The 22,762-nt window shown below is 41.0% G+C and overlaps 1 protein-coding gene across 6 annotated transcripts in view; it reads right to left on the reverse strand.

Annotated features, from left to right (window-relative positions):
• Window positions 1–214: 214 nt before the first annotated feature.
• CNOT4 (CCR4-NOT transcription complex subunit 4) overlaps window positions 215–22,762 on the reverse strand; it is a 122,605-nt gene continuing 100,057 nt past the window's right edge. For 4 of the 6 annotated variants that reach the window (XM_077831711.1, XM_077831694.1, XM_077831684.1 and 1 more), the window contains 2 exons: window positions 2,352–2,564; window positions 215–1,579 (listed from right to left, as the gene is read on the reverse strand). In XM_077831711.1, the coding sequence (XP_077687837.1) occupies window positions 1,278–1,579; window positions 2,352–2,564 (515 nt within the window). In that variant the 3' untranslated portion in view covers window positions 215–1,277. The remainder of the gene's footprint in view (window positions 1,580–2,351; window positions 2,565–22,762) is intronic. The other 2 variants (XM_077831723.1, XM_077831717.1) reach the window with 1 other exon arrangement.

Genomic DNA, 22,762 nt, shown 5'->3' on the forward strand with positions numbered 1-22,762 from the left:
CTAGAACTCCCCCCAGTGCTCAGCTTTCAGTGCCATCATGCTATTATGTCACCACTGTGCTATTTGTCCCCAGTCCCAGGGAAGACAAGATTACTTTTACTGTAATCAGTAGTTTCAGTTTAAAATGAATGGGAAGAATCTACTAGGATTTGCTGGTACTCCATAAAACCCCATGCAGAGTTAAAAACCAAGAAAAAGGAAAACAAAGTCATCATCAAGTTTTCTGTTTTATTTAAGATTTTAGTTTTAATTCTGAAGAAAGAGGTACATTTCCTTGTTTTTAGTTTTAGCGTCAGGTTATAACCATGTTTATTTATCTGTTTCTTTTTTTCCTGTCTTTTCAATACTGCACAAACGTCCAGAAACTACAGGGTTAAGTAAAAGCTGCAGGCAGAGGAGGTCAAAGGTTGCGCTCCTGATGGTGATCATGTGGCCCCAATGCAGTGCTATCCCAGAGTGCCCTAATCAGGTGAATTTAAAAAAAAAGAAAGAGAGATTGACAGAGGAGACAGAAAGACTGAAGTAAATATCACTCGTGTTTCAGCTGCTTATATTATGTTATATGCTAGGTATTAAATCTGTGAATACTTTTAAAACATTAAAGTTTACTTTAAATCTAACGCCAAAAATTTTTAAAACAACTTTTCCCCCCTCTTTAAACCACTCTTTAGCAACATGCCAGTTACTTCTACACATTTTGTCCTTTGACCCACTTCTTGTCAAACTTCTTACTGACTTACATAAAGTACCCCCTTCCAAAAAAATACATAGCAATTTCCCTGTGTAGTGACACCTGAATGCAAAATAACTGCAAGGCCACTGCTTTCCTCCATATGTTCAGTAATTTTGTTTAAATTAAAAATAAAATGTTCATGTTTCTGCAATTCATTCTATATTTTTGCATTACATTTCTCCCCTACTGTAGATTGACTTTCTGCAAGGCAGAAATGCTCATTATGTGCGAAAGACAGACTGATATAGTCTCTTTTTAAGCACTGAGACAGCACTTTGATTTCTCTCTCTCTCTTTTTTCTTACAATGTTTAAGGAAATATTTTTAAACAGTGTATTTCAAACACTGGATCAGCAGAAACTTTACAACAAAAAATATACGGTCATGACCCTGTGATCGCATTGCATTTGGGGGTGGAGGGGAAGATTTGATCAGGAACTAGATTCTTCAGAAAGAAAGATATGAGAAGGGAATGGTGGGTGGGCATGGGGAGGAATCAGGGTGGGGCAATTCCTGCATTTCTCATGTTTTTTCCTCCTCCTTTCCTAATGACGATCCAGCGCTGAGCTCTGTAGTAGATCTGTGGGGGTTTTACTGGGGGGTCTGAAGGCTGTCTGAAAGCCTGGGGGAGGGGAATGGAAACTGGTAGGGTTTGAAGGGGGAGAGTAGGGGTTCCAACTGGCTCTGTGCAGAGGGATCTGTGTGCTGAAGGGGTTACTGTGGTGGGTCTGTGATGGGGCTGCACTGGGGCCGTCCATCTCTGTGAGGGCTTGAAGAGATTTTAGCCAGTGTGGTGGATTGTCGTCTTGAAGGGAGTCTAAACTGTTTCCTGTGGAGGCTGGGATCCCTGTGAAGAGAAGAAAAAGTGGGAGGAAAACAGGTGAGTCACAACAGAAACATGTTCAGTGTGAAGGAGGTCAATTTAACCTAACAGATGGCAGTGGTGAGAAAACAATTAGCTTGTACAGAAAACATGTTTATACAGTTTATATCTCACCCTTCCCACAAAGATGAACATTTAAATCCAAATAGTTTCCCTCCTAGAAACACTTTTTGTGTCATGAAGTCCATATTCTTACATCACGCATTTGCCAACCCTCCCACCCCCCAATCACAAGGCCCAGGTCCCTGTCCATTACCTACCCAAACCCAGTTCTACCACTACTGCATGCTTTTCTTCCTGCTCTCCCTGCTTGAATCATGCTTCAGCCTATCTAACAGAGATACACAACCAGACAGCCTTATAAAACAGAGCTTTATAAACAAGTGGAGTACGTTCATTTTTAAATTAGAAGTCCAGGCACTGAAGGCATTAACAGAAGACCAGCAGTGCACATACTGGACATACCATCCAGCAGAAGGGACGCCAACATAAGCCTACAGTTATGCACTGAGCATTCTAACCACCTGTGAAGATCCTGGGCATGCACTGGAAAGGGCTAAGTGGGGGTTCATTATACCTATTTGTTCCACAAGGATTCCTGGCTCCTTGAAGTTTTGTGGATGGAAGCTGGAAGAGACCACCGCATACAGACTTATTTTTTTTCAGATGCCGATTAGTTTGTACCAATACCCAGCTGATGGCTGCCAGTGGAGCTGAAGGAGTGAGAAATGGTTACCTGTGATGATTGCGGGGTCCATCCAGCTGCCAGGGCTGTCCCAATTCAGGCTGTCGGAGGTGGCAGTGTTGGACGTTGGTACACTGTGGTTGGCGTTGGAGGGGGAAGAAGGATTGGGCAGCCCACCAAAGTTGATGTTAATGTTCGGTAGAAGTGCCCTTAGCCCGTCCTGCCATTCCTTCATATTTAAACTCTCTATAGAACTGCTGTTGTCTGGGAGATTTACCAACAAAAAAAATGAAAGATAAAAAAATAAAAAGCTGAAGTTAGAAACAGATGTCCTCCTTTGGTGGGGGAAGGGGATCTTCTTTCTCTATTAAGCATTTAATACAGTTTCCCCTGTCAAGAAACTGGGCTAGGGATTTTAATATGGACTATGAATTAATCAAGATGGGTTGGCATGTTTTATTGTTTCACTTTTTTAGTGTAATGGTGCAGGGGAAAGATTTAACTCCTTCCCCACTCATGTCACCATTTATTCAAGTTAGAGACCTGAATGGTTAAGGACACAATGGCTCTCCTTTCATTAGCAGTGGGAGAAGACCCATGAGATCTTTTATCAGAGGGCTGGCAGCTAGTCTACCCAATTCATCTGCTTTATGAATAGACAGCAGATGCTAAAGCCTGCCACTGAGCATGCCTTCCAGTATATTAAAGTGAAGAAAGGCTAGGGCTCTGCTATTGAAGTCCAACATGATTAGTCACTTGGGGAAACCAAAGAACGGGGCTGTTTGATTACAGCTTGCTCATTTACAGCACTGCAGATGCGATTCAAAAGGAAAAGGTAGCAATGCGTGCATTAAGTCAGAAAGAATGTATCTCTCTTTCAGCCTAAGGGCAAAGGAGGAAATTCCTAAAAGATCTTTCAGAATAATTCCCAGCATTGCAATCTGCTCCAGCTGAAACAAGACACCAAACAGTGAACGCTGAACTCCTTCACCCTGATGTTTCAGGGCATCCATTACCAAAGAAGGGCAATGGGATAACAGCTATTGGCACTGGAAGATTCTCTTCTATATAGATTCTTATACTGCATTCGTCACTGCAGTAGCTGAGCTCCTGACGATTACATTTAATGATTTAGGGAACACTAATACAGAAACAGCAGGGGCTGATACCATGACAAACAGAGCAGACCTTGATTTTATACAATGCTTCTTCTACTCCGGGTATACCAAAGCACTTCACAGATCAAGATACTGATGGTGCAGTGATTGTGTCAGCAAATGCAAAAAGCCCTATTTAGCAATTATTTACAGTCAGCCAAGATCCCATTTCCTATTTGAGGGAAATGTTTGCCAGCACAATGTAGTTATCTGATTCTTTTAAATCACTGATGCCAACTTCCACCTTGACAGCCAAAGAGAGAGAGTAAAAGAGATGTTTGATGTCAGATCTGAAGAGTGACCTTTGACAGTGCAGTATTTGTAGGGCAATGCTGCTCCACCAGCATTGGATGAGACTAAGCCCTGGCAGGAAGTTTGAACTGCAACCAAATGGACCATGTGGCATCTAATGTGTGATTCCAATTCAACAAGATGAGAAGGGGAAGGATGGGGTACTCCCCCAACTCCAACCATTCTTCAGTGACATTTGTAAGTCTGACTGCACAGAGTGAAGAACAGATATCCTTAGTGAGTGCCTAGGACTAAAGGGAGCATGCAGTGTGAAAGTTCTCCAACACCATCTCTGTCCTGTTATGGTACCTCTTTCTCCAAGACTTCTCATGAGAATAAATGTTTATATTTTCATATGGAACGAATTTTTGCTCAACATATGGACAAGTGATTAAATATCTCAAATCATTATTTGTGATCTAAGCCAAACTTGAACCCATGGCATCAACAGCAAGATCAGTTACCATATTAATCCACTACACCCAGCCAACGTGCCATAAGGATTGCAGCAGGGTGTTCCCGACCTTTCACGTTCCTGACCAAGTATGCCATCCTATATGGCAGCAAGCAGAATCTAAAACATAGTAAGGGTGAAGGCCCTTGTGCACAGTATAGTCAGACTTAGATATCCGGTGTGGAAACCAGGAAGAGGACAAAGGCATCAAATCACTTTCAAGATCACTATACAGTAACTGAAGTTATCTACAATAGTTGGATGCTGGTCACCATACCACAGAGTAATTTTCAGGATACAAAATTTATCTTATCAGCTGTTAAACTAATACTTGCAATTATTTGATGTTATCTTTGCTCCTTGGCTGAGGCGAGAGAATTACTCATTCTTCAGAAGTTAGCAAATAAAGTAACATCTGAAGAAGAGGAGAAGCAAAACCAAATGTCAAGTCTCAACCAGTGAGCAAAGACTAGAGACACAAGAGTCAACAAATCCAACAGCAGAAATCATTAATCCAAAAGCCTGCTTACTATTTCGCAAATTATTCAAGTACCGAAAGTGGTTCAAACCTTACATGCTATAGCAGAAAAGGAGATCAGAGAAGCTTTTTTCTCAAGCCAATAAAGACTTCAAGGACTAACTTACTTCAGCCCTCGCTCACAAAACTGAATAATGCTATTATCAAACAATCTTACAGAATGCTCAACAGTATGTGGCAGGCAAGTGGCTAATATATCAGGACCTGTACAATATGCTTGTAGGAAAGTGATGGGTTTTCACAAGATTTGTTCTGCACCCATTTAGTGTGAAACCCTGGTGCACACACTTGTACTTGCTCTCACTGACTTGTCAATCAGTCATTCCTCCTATTTTACTTTAATCTAGTTTTGGGCTCTCTAGAATTTATTCCCTGTAATTCCTTTGGAAGGTTGGGCACGTGTTTGCAACTTCTTGTTTAGCCAACGGATGGGAAAACTAGAGGAGCTTTCCAAAAGTCTAGCTGAAATGAAAGATAAATGAACTTGTGGCATAGAAGAGGTGAAAAATCAGCTACAACCCAAGTCACAACTGTTCCTATTAGGTTTGTGCCCATAGCCCTCAAATAGCACCATAAAAATCAAGTTGCTGGATTCAGCTCTCAATACAAGAAGATTCTAATTCATTAACTCAGAAAAATGATTATGGGAAATTCTCAATGGGCATTTACCACCATCTTCAACAGCCACGTGTTATGGCAGCAGAAGTGGATGTAGACTGCAGAGATCTACCTGTCCAACACCACCTAGTTGCAGAAGATAGACAAGATTCTCTTCAATGACTAACTAGGGGCCAAACACAATGCTTCTGCAATACCTGCCAGCCTGAAATGTGCAGAATAATTTTATGACCAGATACTGTTCATTTCCTACTTGGTATTAATGTGGCAGTAATTAGGAGTGGCACTATAATATATAAATTTAGTGGCAAGTAGTGACACTCAGGGAAGACACCATGCTGTCAATGTAAACAGCTCAATGTGCAGCAGTAGTCAAAAAAAGCAAGCAAGGTGTCAGGACTCAGGATGTATAAGAAATGGGACAGAAAATACCAAAGATAGTCTAAATGCCACATTGCCTAATCAATTCTGGTAACCTGGCATCATTTTTTTTTTTTTTTTAAAGACATACTGCGGCATAAACAGGAGTCCAGAGAGAGATGAAAAAAACAATTTGAGGTAAAAGACTTCTATAAAAAGAGATCGAAAAGGTTGGGACTATGTTTGGAGAGAAGATGTACATATTAATAGAACAGTATAAAGAAGGTAAACTGGGTACTCCAATTTACCCTAATACAAGAGCAAAAAGGGACATACAATGAAATTGAAAGGTAAGAAATTTAAAACTGACTACATGATTTTTTTTTTTACGTCAACAGAATTAATCTGAGGCAATGAGTTCTTGGCAAGGCACTGAGGTCAAGAGCTTAACAGATCTCAGAAAAGACTTGTCATCTATATGGATAATGAGAACATTCACAGTTACATGACATGGAGGGGAAAGGGGGGTGTTTTGTTTATTAAAGACATACAAATTTTTATGCTTTAGGGCGTAAGCCAACCAATGACTGTAAAGTTTAGGAAGAAGGGCAAGCTGGCTTTTCCAGCCAACATGGCTTTCTGGGGTAGGGATAGGTGGAAAGGCTACAGCCACTTGGCAGCCCCATGACACCACTCAGCCAATGGGATAGCTCTGCTTAACTGAGGAGCTCTCACTGAGCAATCCAGGTGCCTGCAACAGGCTCCCGGTTTGGCTGGCTGGGACACTGGGCAATTAAGGGCCAGGCTAAGCAGAAGAGGACCTCTTACCACTCTACCCACCACTGTAAAATGCAGTAGAGATTGGAATAATACAGACTTTGATGAGGTCTTATTTTGAGTGGGTGGGTTGAGTGAACACGATGCTCTGGATCTGAGCATTGATACTGTGGGGGTAGATGATAGGCGAGTCATCTATTGCCTTCCCCAGTGCTCCGAGGACAAATGGCCTTGAGAAAATTATTCTGTTAAGGGATTAAAGTTGCAGCCACTTGATCAAAATTCCAGATGTCTGTGCCTTCCTCACTGGCCTCTACAGTTCACAAAGATCCCTTGTTGGCAAGTTAATCCATAGTTTTCCAAGTTCTTGCACTTTTTTCTGAACTCTCAATTAGTGGCTAAAGTCATACTGGGTCAGATAGGTGTCCTGTCAATTCTTCTGTTCTTATGCAATACTTCTGCAGCACTGTATGGTAAATTTCAGTCCAAATGCTTAGAGATCAGCAAAGTTATAAGCAACTGAAAACAGAGTCGTATATGGAAAGTGTTGGGCAACCTTAACTACAGTCATCATTACCTCCACCACTTATAATAAAGCTTCCTACATGTTATTTAAGAGTGTGGCTCCTGAAGCCCACGGCTGGTCCCACAGTTGCTACTATATTCTTTATAAAGTCAAGTTTTAATCCAATTTGCATCATAAAACTGGCATAATATATAAAAACAAGAGGATAATGAAAAAATCATTTAAACCCCAGATGAACCTGAGTCTGTAAAAGAAGTCCCTGTACCACTTCCACCAGATTTTTTTTTTGGGGGGGAGGGGGTGGAGGGAGGAGAAGAGAAGGTGGTGTAATTTTGAATATTTTTAGGAGACTTATTTCCATTTATCACCATTAAACTGGTAATATGAGACTAATACTTCCTCATCCTCACATTTGTTTCTCTTCATAGGCTCTTTCAGTAACTTAAGCAGTGTGCGGAGGAGGATAGGAAAATGTGGGGGAACTCATATGCCAAGTTTAAATCCACCAATCACATCATAATCTTTCTGGAAAAGTTTTCTATTCTGACTCAAGATAATCTTAGAAACAGGTCTGATATAACTTTGTTTTGTTCCTATGGCAATAGATTAATTTGGTAAAGCTGCAATGAAAAAAGCCAACTCCCATTTAAAAAACAGGTTCAGGTAAAACCAAGCATTTCAGACATGAAGGTCTATTGTTTCCTCAGTGTGCATTATTTCATAAACTCTGTTCATGTTGATGGAAACTTGTGTCCCCACTGAGAAGTGAACAGATTCCGAAGTATGGCACTTCTGCTGAAAATGTTCAGTTTCCAGTGTGATACACAAGCACGAAATTCAACAGTTGTACCTAAAAAGCTTTACACATTAGCACCTGTCCTTCCCTATGGTGGATAAATTAGGGAAGTATATAGTGACAGATAAGCTTTCATCAACACAAGAAGTTCAACTCATCCCACACTGATAACGACCAACAGTGTACCACCATTTGATGTCTGAGCATTAATCTATGTGGAAAACTGATAGTTTGAGTTCCTAATGGACAAGTTTCCACATCACAAAAAATCCTACTATCACAATGATACCTTAGTGGACAGTCTTACTGCAAATACAAAGGACGTTAGAATATCCTTATATTTAAAGATTATCCCTCCAAATCAGGTGAGCAGCATATGCCTGTATATGTGGACAAGGCCTAAACACTAAACTACATTAATTTAGACAAGGCCTAGACACTACACTGGTAACATCAGTTTGACGAGATTCTAAAGTTTTTATAGGGGAATTTGTAAACAGTCAGAGCTTTGAAACTTAATTCTCATGATCCCTTATTCAGCTTGTTTTGAGGGAGGTACAGTAGTTTGATGAAGTAAGCTATCTCCAAATCTGGGACCTGGAGCAATTTTGATTGAATTTCCTTCCTAGGCTTTTCATGTATGAATCTGATCTTTGTGTGGCTTCCCTTATCTTCCTACTTTAGTCTAATTTAGATGGCGGACAAGGTGGCCGAGAGGAAATTTTCCAAAATTAGACCAATATCAAGTTGTCACCTGAATTTCAACATGTAGATCTAGGACCAAATTTTTGCCATGAAACAACTAATGGTCAGTCAGATTTACTTATTTATAGAGAAAATATAACATGCCTATTAAATAAATATTTAAGGCAGATGTAATCCTTTGTCTTGGCAAACTTCAGTTATATATCTCAAGATATTGCAAAGAACTGGACTGGATACTCATCTGCATTCAGCCAGAAGACAGAATAAAGAGATACCACAAGAAAATGCAGACAATAGATATGCTCTGTTTTGAAGCTTTTACATAATGAATAACCCAAGCTTAATTTACTCTTGCCTTTTTATTAAATATGACAAAATGACATCCCATTAGACTCATCTGTTTTTAACTATGCTTTCCTCAAAAGTAATTTGTTTGATTTTTTAAACTAATAATCAATCCTATCATTTGATTGATTATACAGAAGCAGATATATTGTGCTTCTTTACTAACCTTGTATAATTGACTGTGATCTTTATAGCATCCTACACTCTATTCCACATGAATTTGACTTTTCCCACCAAGGGAGTCTAGAATAGATGTATGGAAACAGCTTGTCTAATTTAGATCAAGTTTCCTATCCTATAAGAATAAGTGCCTCATGTGAATTATCTCTTACATTGCAATACATACTTCAATAATAGTTCTCGAAGTCATAATGAAATACAACAACCTTCATGCCAAAATACTAAATAAATTCTAGTTCCATTAAAAAGCAAACACTCCTGTAATTTTAGATTCAGATTTAGATCTTTGGGTTACCGAGAGCAAGATATAACAGCACAACAGTGCAGAAGGCTGAGCACTTCAAGTAACCCAAAACAGGCAAAGTTCAGTGGAACACAGCTGGATGAAATAAAGTGTTATACTAGCAATGCCACCAAACTGATTGCACCATATAGCAACACAAGGGGTGAAAAGAATAAGGTGATGTATTAAATAGTCAGCACTAAAATGGCTTAAATGTATAAAGGCCCTTGTCCAGCCCTAGGTACTGTGTACAGTACTGATCAGTTTTTAAAAAAGGACATTCAATAGCTGCAAAAAATCCAGAAGATCACAAGACTACAGTAGAAAGAAGAGGGCACACCAAGGTAAGATGCATACATTAAAAGCATGAACAGCTTAAGAAGACGGCAAGGGTGAAGAGAGCTGATTGTGGTGTAACAAATACCAAAAGGAGACCCACCAAAATCTAGGACAGAGATTCTCAACTTGCTCACAACCACAAATGGAGGTACCAGGAAACCGTGCCCCCTTATAGCACAGCATCTGTCAGCTCTTAAGACAATCCTTTGTGCTGGCTGCTGCAATGCTTCATCGAGAACTGGGACTTCCTGGGAAGCGTTACAGGAACCAGTCCCTTAAACCATCCTAAGAATACGTAACATACAACCAAGGCACTAAATCCACAGGAGAGAGCTTAGAACCCCTGATCTTAAGTACTATCTCTTATCTGTGCAGAAAGAATAAACTTAGGTTTAAACATAAATAGGGGCTTCTTTAATCAAGGGATAACTAAAATGTAAAACAGTCTAAGAGGTTTAGTGGAGACAGCTACTAACAGTTTAAACTTTGAGTAATGGCAGGTTTAGGAGACACCATGTTTTCCCTCTATCCAGAACCCTTATGATTCTGTGTAGCAATGACTTGTGGTAACCCCACAATATTTAGCACAACTGAGGGCTTCACTTGCCAGGATCCTGAAAGCATAATTTGCCTAAAATAGGACAAATTACATCCACTCATTAATCCAACCCTCATCACTCTGGAGGTGCAGCTAATGCATAGTGCACTGCATTTTCAGTTTTTACTAATTTTGACCAATAAATTTTCAAGTTTTTTTTTTTAAATTAAAAGAGTTTGGGTTTTTACTCATTTACACCCGTTATCAATCCACTCATTTTTTGGGTGCTTATTTTTGCTGAACACTAATACTTTCCGCGACTATTGTGTCCTGCAGCTCTAAGATTGAAGCAATACTGCAGTTAAAACACAGAACACACACACACAGTCGAGGTTGGAAAAATCAAACATTAATATCAGACTATGGCTATGTCTACACTACCACGGGATCGATGCTCTGGGGATCGATGCACTGGGGGGGTCGATTTAGCAGGTCTAGTGGAGACCTACTAAATCAATGGCAGAATGCTCTCCAGTCAACCCCGGTTCTCCACCAGGAATGAGAGGAGTAAGGTAAGTCGATGGGACACACTGCAGTAAGTCGACCTAAGATACATTGACTCCAGCTGTTATTCATGTAGCTGGAGTTGCTTAACTTAGGCCAACTTACTGCAGTAGCATAGACAGTCTATGATTGCCTCAAAAGGAGATTCTGCCCACCTACTCCTTTGTGTCCGTTCAGTGCAGCACTGAATTTAAAAAATAAATCCTCTGCAGATAAAGAGGGAAACCTGGGGCAAAAAACACAAATCTATGCCTGAATATCAACAAGAAAATCAGTGCTTAGAAATTTTCAAGGAAAGTAAAGACGGGAGCGAAGAGGATGCATTGCGCTGCAAGTAATGCAGCATTTAGGTCTGTGCTCGCACTGACAAAATAAAGGAGCATTTCAAAAGCAAGTGACAAGAAGCTTAAGAAGAAAGTGAGGTTTGGGGTAAACAATCAATATCAGGAGTTTTCACCAGGGCTTTAATGAAAGAAAAAACAGCACGATTGTGTCAACAAATGTGTGTGTGCTCCTTGTTTCACTGATAATCGCTGTTAATTGCGGAGGAGCCTGTTGGTGACTTTGTGAGACAATGCTGTCCAGCAGCAAAAACCCTTCCTAATGCAGACAGACAATCTCACTCAAATATCTGAAAGATAACGACAATGCTTCAGTATCTAAACTGATGGAACAAACAAATGGAAATATGTTGTCTAATCAGAGTTTTGACGAGTCTCCTGATGCTTTGGACCATCCAATTCTTGGCCTTTTGTTTTCATTTTTTTATTTCAAAGCAAATAAACCCACATTGTTTTGTGCTGAGTGTGACATTCATCTGCTCAGCTGACACCTGTTTTGTCAACGCAGCAGTAATGGACATGTTTGAGACATACCAACAAACTTGGGAAAATTTAGCCACAACTAACACAGATTCTGCTTCCTACATGGCTAAGATTGCATTGGAGTTTAAACTCAACCAGAAACCAGAGCTGCTACTTATTACCTGTCCTGCTTATCTGACTAATGTTGCACTGTCAGCAGCTACTGGCTACAGAAAAAATGAAAGACATGAAATCTTGCATCACTGAGTTTGCCCCACTCCAGCTGGGGAGTGGTCAGGGGCTTGCCTCGCTCCATGCAGCTCCCAAGAAGCAGCCAGTGTGACTCCCCTCAGGCTCCTACGTAGCACAAGGAGGCGCAGCCAGGCACCTCTGCGCACTGCCCCGTCCGCAGGCACTGTCCCCGCAGCTCCCATTGGCTGCAGTTCCTGGCCAATGGGAACTGCAGGGGTGGCGCCTGTGGACGGGGCAATGCACAGAGCCACCTGGCCACACCCCGGAGCAGGAGGGGGAAACATACTTCCAGGGGCTGCTTGCGGTAAGTGCCACGTGGTAAGCACCCCTGAACCTGCCCCACACCCCAATCCCCTGCCACAACCCTCCTGCCCTCTGAACTCCTCAATCCCAGCTCAGAGTCCCCTCTTGTACCCCGAGCCCCTCATCCCCAGCCCCACCACAGAGCCCACACCCCCAGCCAGAGCCCTCCCCCCCGTGCCCCAAAAGCCTGTCCCAGCCCAGAGCCCCCTCCTGTACCCCAAACCCCACCATTCCAGAGAACATGCATCCATGCTGATGACTGGTTCTGCTTTATAACGATCCAAAGCAGTACACACCAACACATGTTCATTTTCATCATTTGAGTCACATGCCACCAGCAGCTCATTTTCATTTTTGGTGGTTCAGGTTCTGTAGTTTCCGCATCGGAATGTTGCTCTTTTAAGACTTCTCAATGCATGCTCCACACCCCGCCCCTCTCAGATTTTGGAAGGCACTTCAGATTCTTAAACCTTGGGTCGAGTGCTATAGCTACCTTTAGAAATCTCACACTGGTACTTCCTTTGCATTTTGTAAAATCTGCAGTGAAAGTGTTCTTAAAATGAACTGCATGCTGGGTCATCATCCGAGACTGCTATAACATGAAATATATGGCAGAATGTGGGTAAAATACAGAGCAGGAGACATACAATCCTCCCCAAAGGAGTTCAGTCACAAATTTAATTAACACATTATTTTTTTTTAAACGAGTGTCATCAGCATGGAAGCATGTCCTCTGGAATAGTGGCCAAAGCATGAAGGGGCATACGAATGTTTAGCATATCTGGCACACAAATACCTTGCAATGCCGGCTACAAAAGTGCCATGTGAACGTCTGTTCTCACTTTCAGGTGACATTGTAAACAAGTAGGAGGCATCATTATTTCCCATAAATGTAAACAAACTTGTTCCTTTTAGTGACTGGCTGAACAAAACGTAGGGCTGAGTGGATTTGTAGGTTCTAAAATTTCTCTCTTTTTTTTTAAAGACAACTGCACTCAAAAACAATCTACATTTGTAAGTCGCACTTTCACGATAAACAGATTGCCCTACGGTACTTGTAGAGGTGAACTGAAAAATATTTATCATTTTTACAGTGCAAATATTTGTAATAAAAATAATATTAAGTGAGCACTGTACACTTTATACTCTATGTTGTAACTGAAAACAATATATTTGAAAGGGTAAAAAAACATCCAAAATATTTAACAAACATCAGTTGGTATTCTATGGTTTAACAGCGGGATTAAAATTGCAATTAATCATGGTGGTTTTTTTTTTTAAGTTAATCACGTGAGTTAACTGTGATTAATCAACAGCCCTAGTTAAAAGCCTAATGACAGACAAGCATCCCAGCAAGCCAATACTTTTTCCTTGTGGCTACCATGCTGTCCTTCAGAATTTAAGCTTTTATTTAAAAAGACTTTAATCCTTATGGTTGCAAAAATAACCTGCAAAATATGAACAAAATCTAAATTGATTCAGTAATATCTGCCTAGCTCTCTAGGCAACCTGAAACAATGCCACAGGTAATTTGCATTTCTGATCAATAGTAAATTTGTAATACTGCATTTAGATGATCACAGCATGCAAGAAAGGAGACAATCATATGAAGAGCTGCACAATCTACTGTCAGTAATATCCGATTGCTATCACAAAGGTCCAAAGCTTGGGTTGGGAGTGGAGCTTTGGAGTGTACCGCCATTTATAATTTTTCCCAGTCTGATCCTTGGAAGCCACACTATAGGGAAGCCTGGGATGGCACCCAAGTCCCACCAAGGAGGTGTGAAGAAGACATGCATGATCCTATTTTGAAGATCAATACAATCCACTGTGAAGGTTCTTATTCTGAGAGCCAAGTGAGTAAAGCTTGAACGAGTACCACGACCATTTTATTTCAGTTTGACTACAACCTACTTTGACATTAGCAGGTAAAACATTTAAAAGTCTAAAAATCCTAATGACCAGGGCTTATAGCAAGGGCCCTATGAAATTACGGCCATGAAAACCGCATCACAAACCATGAAATCTGGTCTCCCCCCAGCGAAATCTGGTCTTGTGTGCTTTTACACTATACTATATAGATTTCATGGTGGGGCCGGGGGGGGGGGGGGAAGGGGGAACCAATGTTCCTCAAATTGGGGGTCCTTATTCAAAGGGGAGTTGCAAGGGGCGGTCACAAGGTTATTTTAGAGGGGTCCTGGTATTGCCACCTTTACTTCTGCGCTGCCTTCAGAGCTGGGAAGCCGGAGAGCAGCGGCTGTTGCTGAGAGCCCAGTTCTGAAGGCAGCGCCTTGCCAGCAGTAGCGCAGATGTAAGGGTGGCAATACCATACCATGCCACCCTTACTTCTGCATTGCTGCTTTCAGAGCTGGGTGGCTGGAGAGTGGCAGCTGGTGACTGAGGGCCCTGCTCTGCAGACAGCAGCGCAGAAGTAAGGGTTGCAATACCACACCATGCCATCCTTACTTCTGCACTGCTGCTGGCGGTGGCTCTGCCTTCAGAGTTGGGCTCCTGGTCAGCAGCCGCCGCTCTCTAGCTGCCCAGCTCTGAAGACATCGCTGCAGCTGCCAGCAGCAGCGCAGAAGTAAGGGTAGCAGTCCTGCAACCCCCCCTACAATAACCTTGTGACCTCCCCGCAGTTCCTTTTTGGGTCAGGTCCCCAATTACAGCACAAGGAAATTTCAGATTTAAATAGCTGAAATCATGAAATTTATGATTTTTAAAATCCTATGACCATGAAATTGACCAAAATGGAGAATTTGGTAGAGCCCTACTCATAGCCAATGTGTCTCCTAAGGGAAAAAAAACAGTTAAAGTGTCATTTACCAATGATATAAAATGGAAACTCTTAGCATACATCTGCATTGCCAAAGTCAGATGTTTACATTCACCACTAGTGCAGCTCCACTGTGGTAGCAACAGCAGTGTAGAAAGGGATCACACATCTTAACAGTATATAACACTACACCCCCCCCCCCCCCCCGAATGTATTCCATTGTGGTTCTGAGAAGAAAACAGAACAGAAAGAGAATCCCCTCTAATGCACTTTTAAGTAGTGCATGGGGCAGATGGGAAAGCAAGGAAATTTTCATAACACTGCATCATTGCTCTGGGTTGAGCAATAGAGCACAAACTGTAGATGTGGAACAAGAATGAACTTCAGAATAGGTTCAAACGGATCCTCCCACTTATTCTCTTTCATATTTTATTTCCTCTAATCTATTTCATTCATGCAACCTTCACATCAGTTATGGTTTTCAGGAAACAAACTTGAACGTTTCTTTTGTGGAAGTGCTGGAACTCAGCTCAGCTCCTGTGACCATTAACTTTTCTCCCATGTGGAGTTATGATCCTTAACTAGGCCTTCAGCGACTGGATAAGACTTAAACAGCCACCTACCAATTTTATTTTCAAGGGAAGAGTACTCACCCTCCACCTCGCAAGAGCCACGAGGCATATCTGAAGTCAGATATTCAATGGGAGAGCTGTGCATGTAAGGAGAGAAGACTAGAATGGGGTTCCACAGAGTAGATTTGAGAAGAGATTTTTACCTGTAGTTTCAGGAGAGTGATTGTAATCTTCTGCTTACAAATCAAGGTTATGAAAACAAAGAGCTAAACTTGGTGCCATTACAGCTGCAAGCCACTTAATTTGTGAGAAAACAGCCTGCCAAAAATATGGAGGAATAGAGCTTATTTGAAAGCAATACATACCTTCATGCCACTGGTTTTCACAGAGCACACCTTTATCTGTGATGCTGAATTTTTAAATGGTTAACATTTACATAATGTAACAGCTAGAAGCCTTAATCAGTTTGGGGCCGCACTAAGCCCTGTTCATGCAAAGTGACATCAGTTCAGCAGATTTAAAAAAAAACTTGAAAAATTGGTCAGTAGAGGCCTCCATCTAGTTGCCATTATATACACAGAATGTTTACTGGTTGATAGTAACCAAGCATTTTTAATTTTTTCAGAAAGGACATAACATACTACATGGGCTACTATACAGTGAGAACTACCAAAGGGCCAATACTAGCAACGACGAGCTGAAGGGGAAGCAATGAAGACATTGAAATGAGTGCAAATATTTATCTGGGATATATACAAAGCACATCTTGGTTAAAAATGGAGTGGTACATAACATCCATGCACACAGGATGACCAAAATTAACCTATTCTGGGTATATTTAATGCAAATGACTGATGCAGTCTAAGCAGAACTTCAACCTTCACTGATTATTGTAAATCAGTGGAAAAAAAAAAAAAAAAAAGACTTCCAGACCCTAAAAGGAGAATCCCATACAAGATTTGTGGACAGTTACTTTTTTTTTTTTTATCAGATATTTGGAATTTTCTGTGGAGTTGAGTGTAATGACAGGAAGTGCTATATGGAATGTGCTCTGAACTTTATGAGGTTTAGTTGTGACCATGTTATTAAGACATGTGTGAAATACAGACAGCAATTTTAAGTTGGGATTTTTGGTCCTAGGATTTTATAATTCTTATGCTCAGAGCAAAGAATAAAATTAGTGCAGTGCACAGGTGCACACTGAGGACCACTAGAGCCATTCTTGACTTTTCTGTCTTTGTAACAAATAAATTAGGATGGTTAAGCATTAATGTACATTTGCAGGTACCTTTATAGAGTTATTCTGTGATCAGGTCAGATGAGAGAAGTAGAGAAGGAAGCTGAAAGGAAAACAAGGCATCTGAACCTGGACTCAGTATGATTACTGAATGTCATCTTCAGATATAGTTGACCCACTTACGTAAGCAAACTTTTTTTTGTTTAAAAAGATACCTATGCCTACAAATAATTGAACTCCAAATTCAGCTTAATATCTTTTTCCCAACACAAGATTCCAGTGTTGAGGAAAGGGATTAAATTTGCATATACTGAAACAAGTCAGACAGCCTAATTTCACATAGAGATCTTTATATTCTTTCAAATTAAGTTACCCGATTAAGGTACTCCATTTTTTTAAAAAATTGCAGATAGCAAAAAGCTATGTTCTACTCAGAAACACATTCATTCAGAAATGTGCACTATCAGAGTTTGGCCATCTGCATTTATTGCCAGATAGGTTCTAACTGAAATTTAGGATATTTGATTTGACCAATAAAGCCTTATAGTAACTTAGGGCCCTCAGTAATGAGAGATCTTCCTCCTCTGAGATATTGCTGCAGCCAACCTGTTGAAGTGTGCATGCTAATAGTCCTCTGGTTTAAATGGGAAGAAGTGAAAGCGAGTTTTGCATGAAAGACCTCAACTTTTGACCTCTTCTCAGTCTATCCAAGGTCAGATCTGTTTATGCATTGTAGTGTGCTCTCACTATTCTACTGGTGACATCTGTTTCTTTTAGATTGACTTACAAAGCAAGTTGTACACTTTAGAATTTTACTTTGTAAGTTTTAAAAATGTGCTACAGCAGCTCTAGGCCCTAAGGATCAACGCTTTCCAGAAAAAGAACATGTCAAAAATCTATCACAAGGGGAAAGTCTACTACTTCTATAGCCACAGCATCTGGAGGCCCTAACCAGAATTGGGGACTCATTCTGTCTATACACGCATTTCTGGCTAGACATCTTTTAGCTTTCAATTAATCCCTTTTTTAAAAAGCAAAACAAAGATTAGCACTGAAATGTGACGAATTTACAGCCAGGAGGACAGAAGTATTTTTTACCCACAAAAAGAGTGCTAACTTTCCCCACTACCAGGGATGGGAACGGAGCACAATCTATTTTAATTAAATACCTTGCTCCTCCAGTGCACTACCACGAAGGGTGACACTAAAAGAGGAAAGTCAGCCACATGAACCACCTATCCACTACAAAGTGAAACAAATAGTAAAAAGCCACTAGATATAATCTTTGCTCACAACTGGTGGACCTGAATGCAGACCAACAACCTACAGGAGGAAGTCACTCTTAATCCTATGAGAAATCCATTTTTACCAGTAAAACATTTATTTCCATCTTAGCTGTGTTATTGACATTAGCAGTCCGTCTGAACTTGTCGCAGTTAAGGGAGAAAAGCTTGGAGCCAAGAGTTCTTGAAACATTTAAAACTTTCTAATTTCGTAAGTTAGGAACGTTCAAAACATTTTGAAAATTTGGAACCTTAATGTTACTATTAATGCTGGTGTACAAGTTAGCTCATCAGGTTAGGACAGCAGTTCAGGTTGAAAGTTTATTGAAACTTGCAAATGCCCAAAGCTAAGTCCTATGAGATCAGTAGTTCTCAATCTGTAGTCCATGGACTCGATCTACGGGGTTCGCAAAAGACAGACTGAAAAGTGACAGGACAGAATTCAACTATATATGCCGACAATAAATTTCCAAAGGTGTCTGGCACCTCCATTCGAAATGTCTGAAGAGGTCCATATCTCCATTGGAAGTTTTTTAGGGGTCCGCAAATTAAAAAAGGTTGAGAACCACTGCTGTAGACTAGCGCACTGATATTTATACAAAGAGGTTTATTAGAAATAGCATCTTTCACACAACTGTATCTGAAACACCTCAGGGTTAAATACAGTTACTAAATTAACAGCAAAGTTAAGAACACAAATGAGATTTTAAAAATGTATAGAAACAATGCGACTGCTCCAAATGGGAGAAGCTGTATAAAAAGTTCTTGAACACACACAAGAATCTCTCTCCCTCTCAACATCTTATTTAGTAAATGAGTAGAGGGCGCAGATGGAGAGCAAAGAGACAAGATTCAAGAGGCAGAATGAAACGTCTATGGCTGGTTTTTAAAAACAAGGCAATGTCAATCTGGTCCCTGAAATGAGTAGGGAGCCTGGGTATATGCTTGGAGATCTTTCCACTCTACACATATGTGGGAAGCAACATTTTGCACATGTTGGAACAAACAGGAACTTGAGAAACTTTAAAAGGAGTTACAGTATTCAAAGCAAGATAAAGAACTCTGCAGAGGTGGCATCAAGACGGGGGGGTGGGGAGGGGATACACAGAGGCAACGTTACAGAAGTGACAATAGACAAGTTTGCAGCCAAAGCATATATGGGGAGTTCAGAGTCAAGGAGAAGGCCATGGTTATGGGAACGGAAGGCAAAATGGGATATCAGAAGGCAGAACAGAGTTTGAAATTTGTCCCACAAACCCTTGACTGATATTTAGGTGAAAGATTAATCCATAAGGAACATGGCTGAACATGAACATGAGCAGAGCCTTGACAATCAGCGTAAGAGTGGTAATTTAAAGCAGTGATTTTCAAACTTTTTTTCTGGAGACCAAGTTGAAGAAAACTGTTGATGAGCGTGACCCAGTGGAGCTGGGGATGAGGGGGTTGGGGTCCAGAAAGGGGCTCTGGGTTTGAGGGGGGCTCAGGGCTGGGGCAGGGAACTGCGGCACGGGCTTATCTCCAGTGGCTTCTGATCAGTGGCGCAGCCAGGATGCAGAGGCAGGCTTCCCGCTTGTCCTAGTACCACGGACTGTGCTGCACCCCAGAAGTGACCAACAGCAGGTCCGGCTCCTAGGCAGAGGCAGACAAGTGCCTCTGCGTGATTCTTGCCCACAAGCACCACCCCCTTGCCCTCCCGCAGAGCCGGACCTGCTGCTGGCTGCTTCCAGGGTGCAGCACAGTGTGGGATCAGGTAGGGACTAGCCTGCCTTAGCCGGCCAGCACCACCAATGGGACTTAACGGCCCAGTCAGCAGCGCTGACCAAAGCCACCGCAACCCAGTGCCTTACATTCCGTGACCCAGTACTTGGTTCGGCCCACAGTTTGAAAACCACTGATTTAAAGGATATAATATACAGAAACAACTATGAACTAACACTGATTCAATGGAGTTCACATGGCTAACACTGTGGGATAGGCAAGACTAAAGAAATCCCAGAAAACTGGTTATAAGTGGATTTATCATCTACTATGTATTGTGCTGAACCAGTTGAAACATTTATCAGGATAAACAGGAAAAAGTAGCAGTTAAAATACAAGTGAGAGAAGGAGGGAAGTAAAGGGCTTACAACTGAGCTCTTGAGTTTCAATAGGAGGAATCACCAGAGAAAAAGCAGTGTTACATGGGGAAGGACCACAATGAAAAGAAACCCGACACCTGAACAGTTACAGAGACTATTCAGGAGGACAAAGTCAATCAGTGAGTGCCAAGATTTACACAGAGGTCAAGACAAACTTTTGTTGATGAAGACAGAATGCACAGATGCTATTAGGCAACTGTCTTAATGAAACATGAATTACAAATAGTTGAGGCTATTGTGCAAAACGTGGTTTGAACATTGATAGCAACACAATCATTTTGCTAAGAAAGAAGGGATTAAAGACTAAACCAGCCAAGATTTTCAAAACTAAATAGTGATCTTGGGTATCAACTTGGCATCTGATAGTGAGTGTTCACTTTCTGAAAACGGAGACTCCTTTAAGGTTGTCAAGTTGGGCACCCAAAATCACTACTCAGTTTTGGTGATTAGTGTGTATGTCATGGTCAGAGAAAGGCTTACAAAAGGGCAAGTAGCTGCAGATTTTAGGGAGTTGGGAAGGTGGCAGCAGAAGAAAAAGGAATTGTTGATAATGGTTGAAATGTTGCAAGCAATGCTGCAGAGACAAGACTAAACAACAAGGAAGAGTGCCAAGTAAACAGGTAGTTTTCCTTAAAGTACTATGTCAGAAGAGTGACAGGTGGCAAATGAAGCGTTTGTGACAGTGATGCAAGTTTGGCCAGTTACATTAAAGGTGGATGGAAATCCTTTGCATGTGGCCAAGGAAAGGATAAGAAGGTGGAAATATTAAATTGAGTGAGACATTAGAGAACATGCAAACAGAATGGTCAGTGGGAGTGAGAGACTAGAAAAGATGGGATGCCGCTGTTAGAAGTCACATGGCCATGGAGGAACAGATTGGATAATACTTCGTACATAGCTCTTTTCACCATCAATGCATTTTACAACATACTTAATATATCCCTCCAAGGTAGGCAAGTATCCCCATTTACAGTAGGGGAAACTGCAGCAGAATCATCATGTGATTTGGCCAAGGTCAGAGCGTGTGTCAGAAGCTCAAGAGCTCATGGCTCCCAAGACTTGTTCAAAACATACCACCATACCTTGCTCTGTATAGGCGCTAGAAAGAATCAATTATGAGACACACGAGTGACAAGGTCAGAGGGGTAAAGACCACTGAGGTAGAGGCATTCCTAACTGCAAGGAGGGTTAGACTTGGGTGTGAAGGTGTTACATCAGAAAGTCTGAAAATTGCTCTCTCGATGTCAGTGCAAGAGAGAGACTCTCAGCACTGGCTATGATGGATACATCACCCTCCTCTGTGGTCTGACTCATGGGAATTCAAGGAAGGAGGCAGCAGAGGCCAACATCCTAGTAAAGCAGTGATGTTAATAGCACACTGTCTGAGGTATGGTAGCAGGTAAACAGATTTGATGTTCAGCATAAATTTGATAGATATGATGAGATGCCATATGACTCAAATGGTGGGAGAAGGCAGAGAGAGAAACCTTTCAGATGTGGAGTGTTAAATTAAAAAAGGAACACCAAATAAGAATATTAGATAGATATAATTTGCTTTGCCCTTTTCGTTCTAGGCAATTCTACTTTAGAGGCCTGAAGCAAACAGGTAAGGGTGCACTTTTGTAAGCCATCACCTTGGTTGTTATGTAGTAACAGTCAATGTGTTTGTATGTAGAAACAGCAATATAGGAGGACTTGTGTGGTGCTCAATATTCTTACAAATTTAAGCCTGTTTAAAAAAGAAGCCCCCACTCCCTTGAGTCCACTCAGGCATTTTCCTATCTACAGAGTGCTCCCATCTATCAGATTGTGTGTAAGAACAAGAGATTTGCTAACAAGCTATACAACCCCGATTCAATAGAAGCAATTTCTCCATTACACCTACCTCCAAGCAGAAGTCTGAGATGATTCTGGCACCAGACCCTGAAGGTGACTGATTATGACCAACATTCCAGAACCAAGGGTTCTCAAAAAAAAAAACCCTATCTACACTCTCCAAATCTCAGGGCTTAGCAAAATTGATGAAAATGATTCAACTGTCATAATGGTACGCAGAAGAGCAGGTATGTCCATAAGTTTTCTGCAGTTGTATATAATCATACCTTGCTACTTATATTAACACTAAATTACAATATGTACAGTAGAATACTGATCTTCAAATCAGTCCAATCCCCAGAAGAGAAAATCCTTCAAAAATGTGACCATGAAACCTTTGCAAACAGAAAAAACAATATCTAGAATAGTCTAGCCAACTGAAAAATATGGATATTAATTTTAGAATCACTGCAAGAAGGCTGAGGGAAATGGTTAAATGGTGGTTTAGGGGTACATTTGTGCCCGGTGAACATTCCAGTTTCAAAATTTCTATGCATACCAAAGAAAAGTATGGGGCCAACTGCCTGGTTAAGTATTTAATGTTTGTAATTAGAAATACAGTAGCCTTACAACCATCACACATTTCCTTCATGAATCACATCAGAACAAGCAAAGTCAAATCCACATGTGATTTTTTTTTCTTAATACAGGTCCTATATACATTTAGATGGTGCCATGTCCTGAGTGTCCTTCCATTTATATTATTGGGCATCAAAAACAGCTGTTTTGGAGTTACAGGAGTGCAAAATAAA

This window comes from Eretmochelys imbricata, chromosome 1 (assembly GCF_965152235.1).
Source record: "Eretmochelys imbricata isolate rEreImb1 chromosome 1, rEreImb1.hap1, whole genome shotgun sequence".
Lineage (NCBI taxonomy): Eukaryota > Metazoa > Chordata > Testudines > Cheloniidae > Eretmochelys > Eretmochelys imbricata.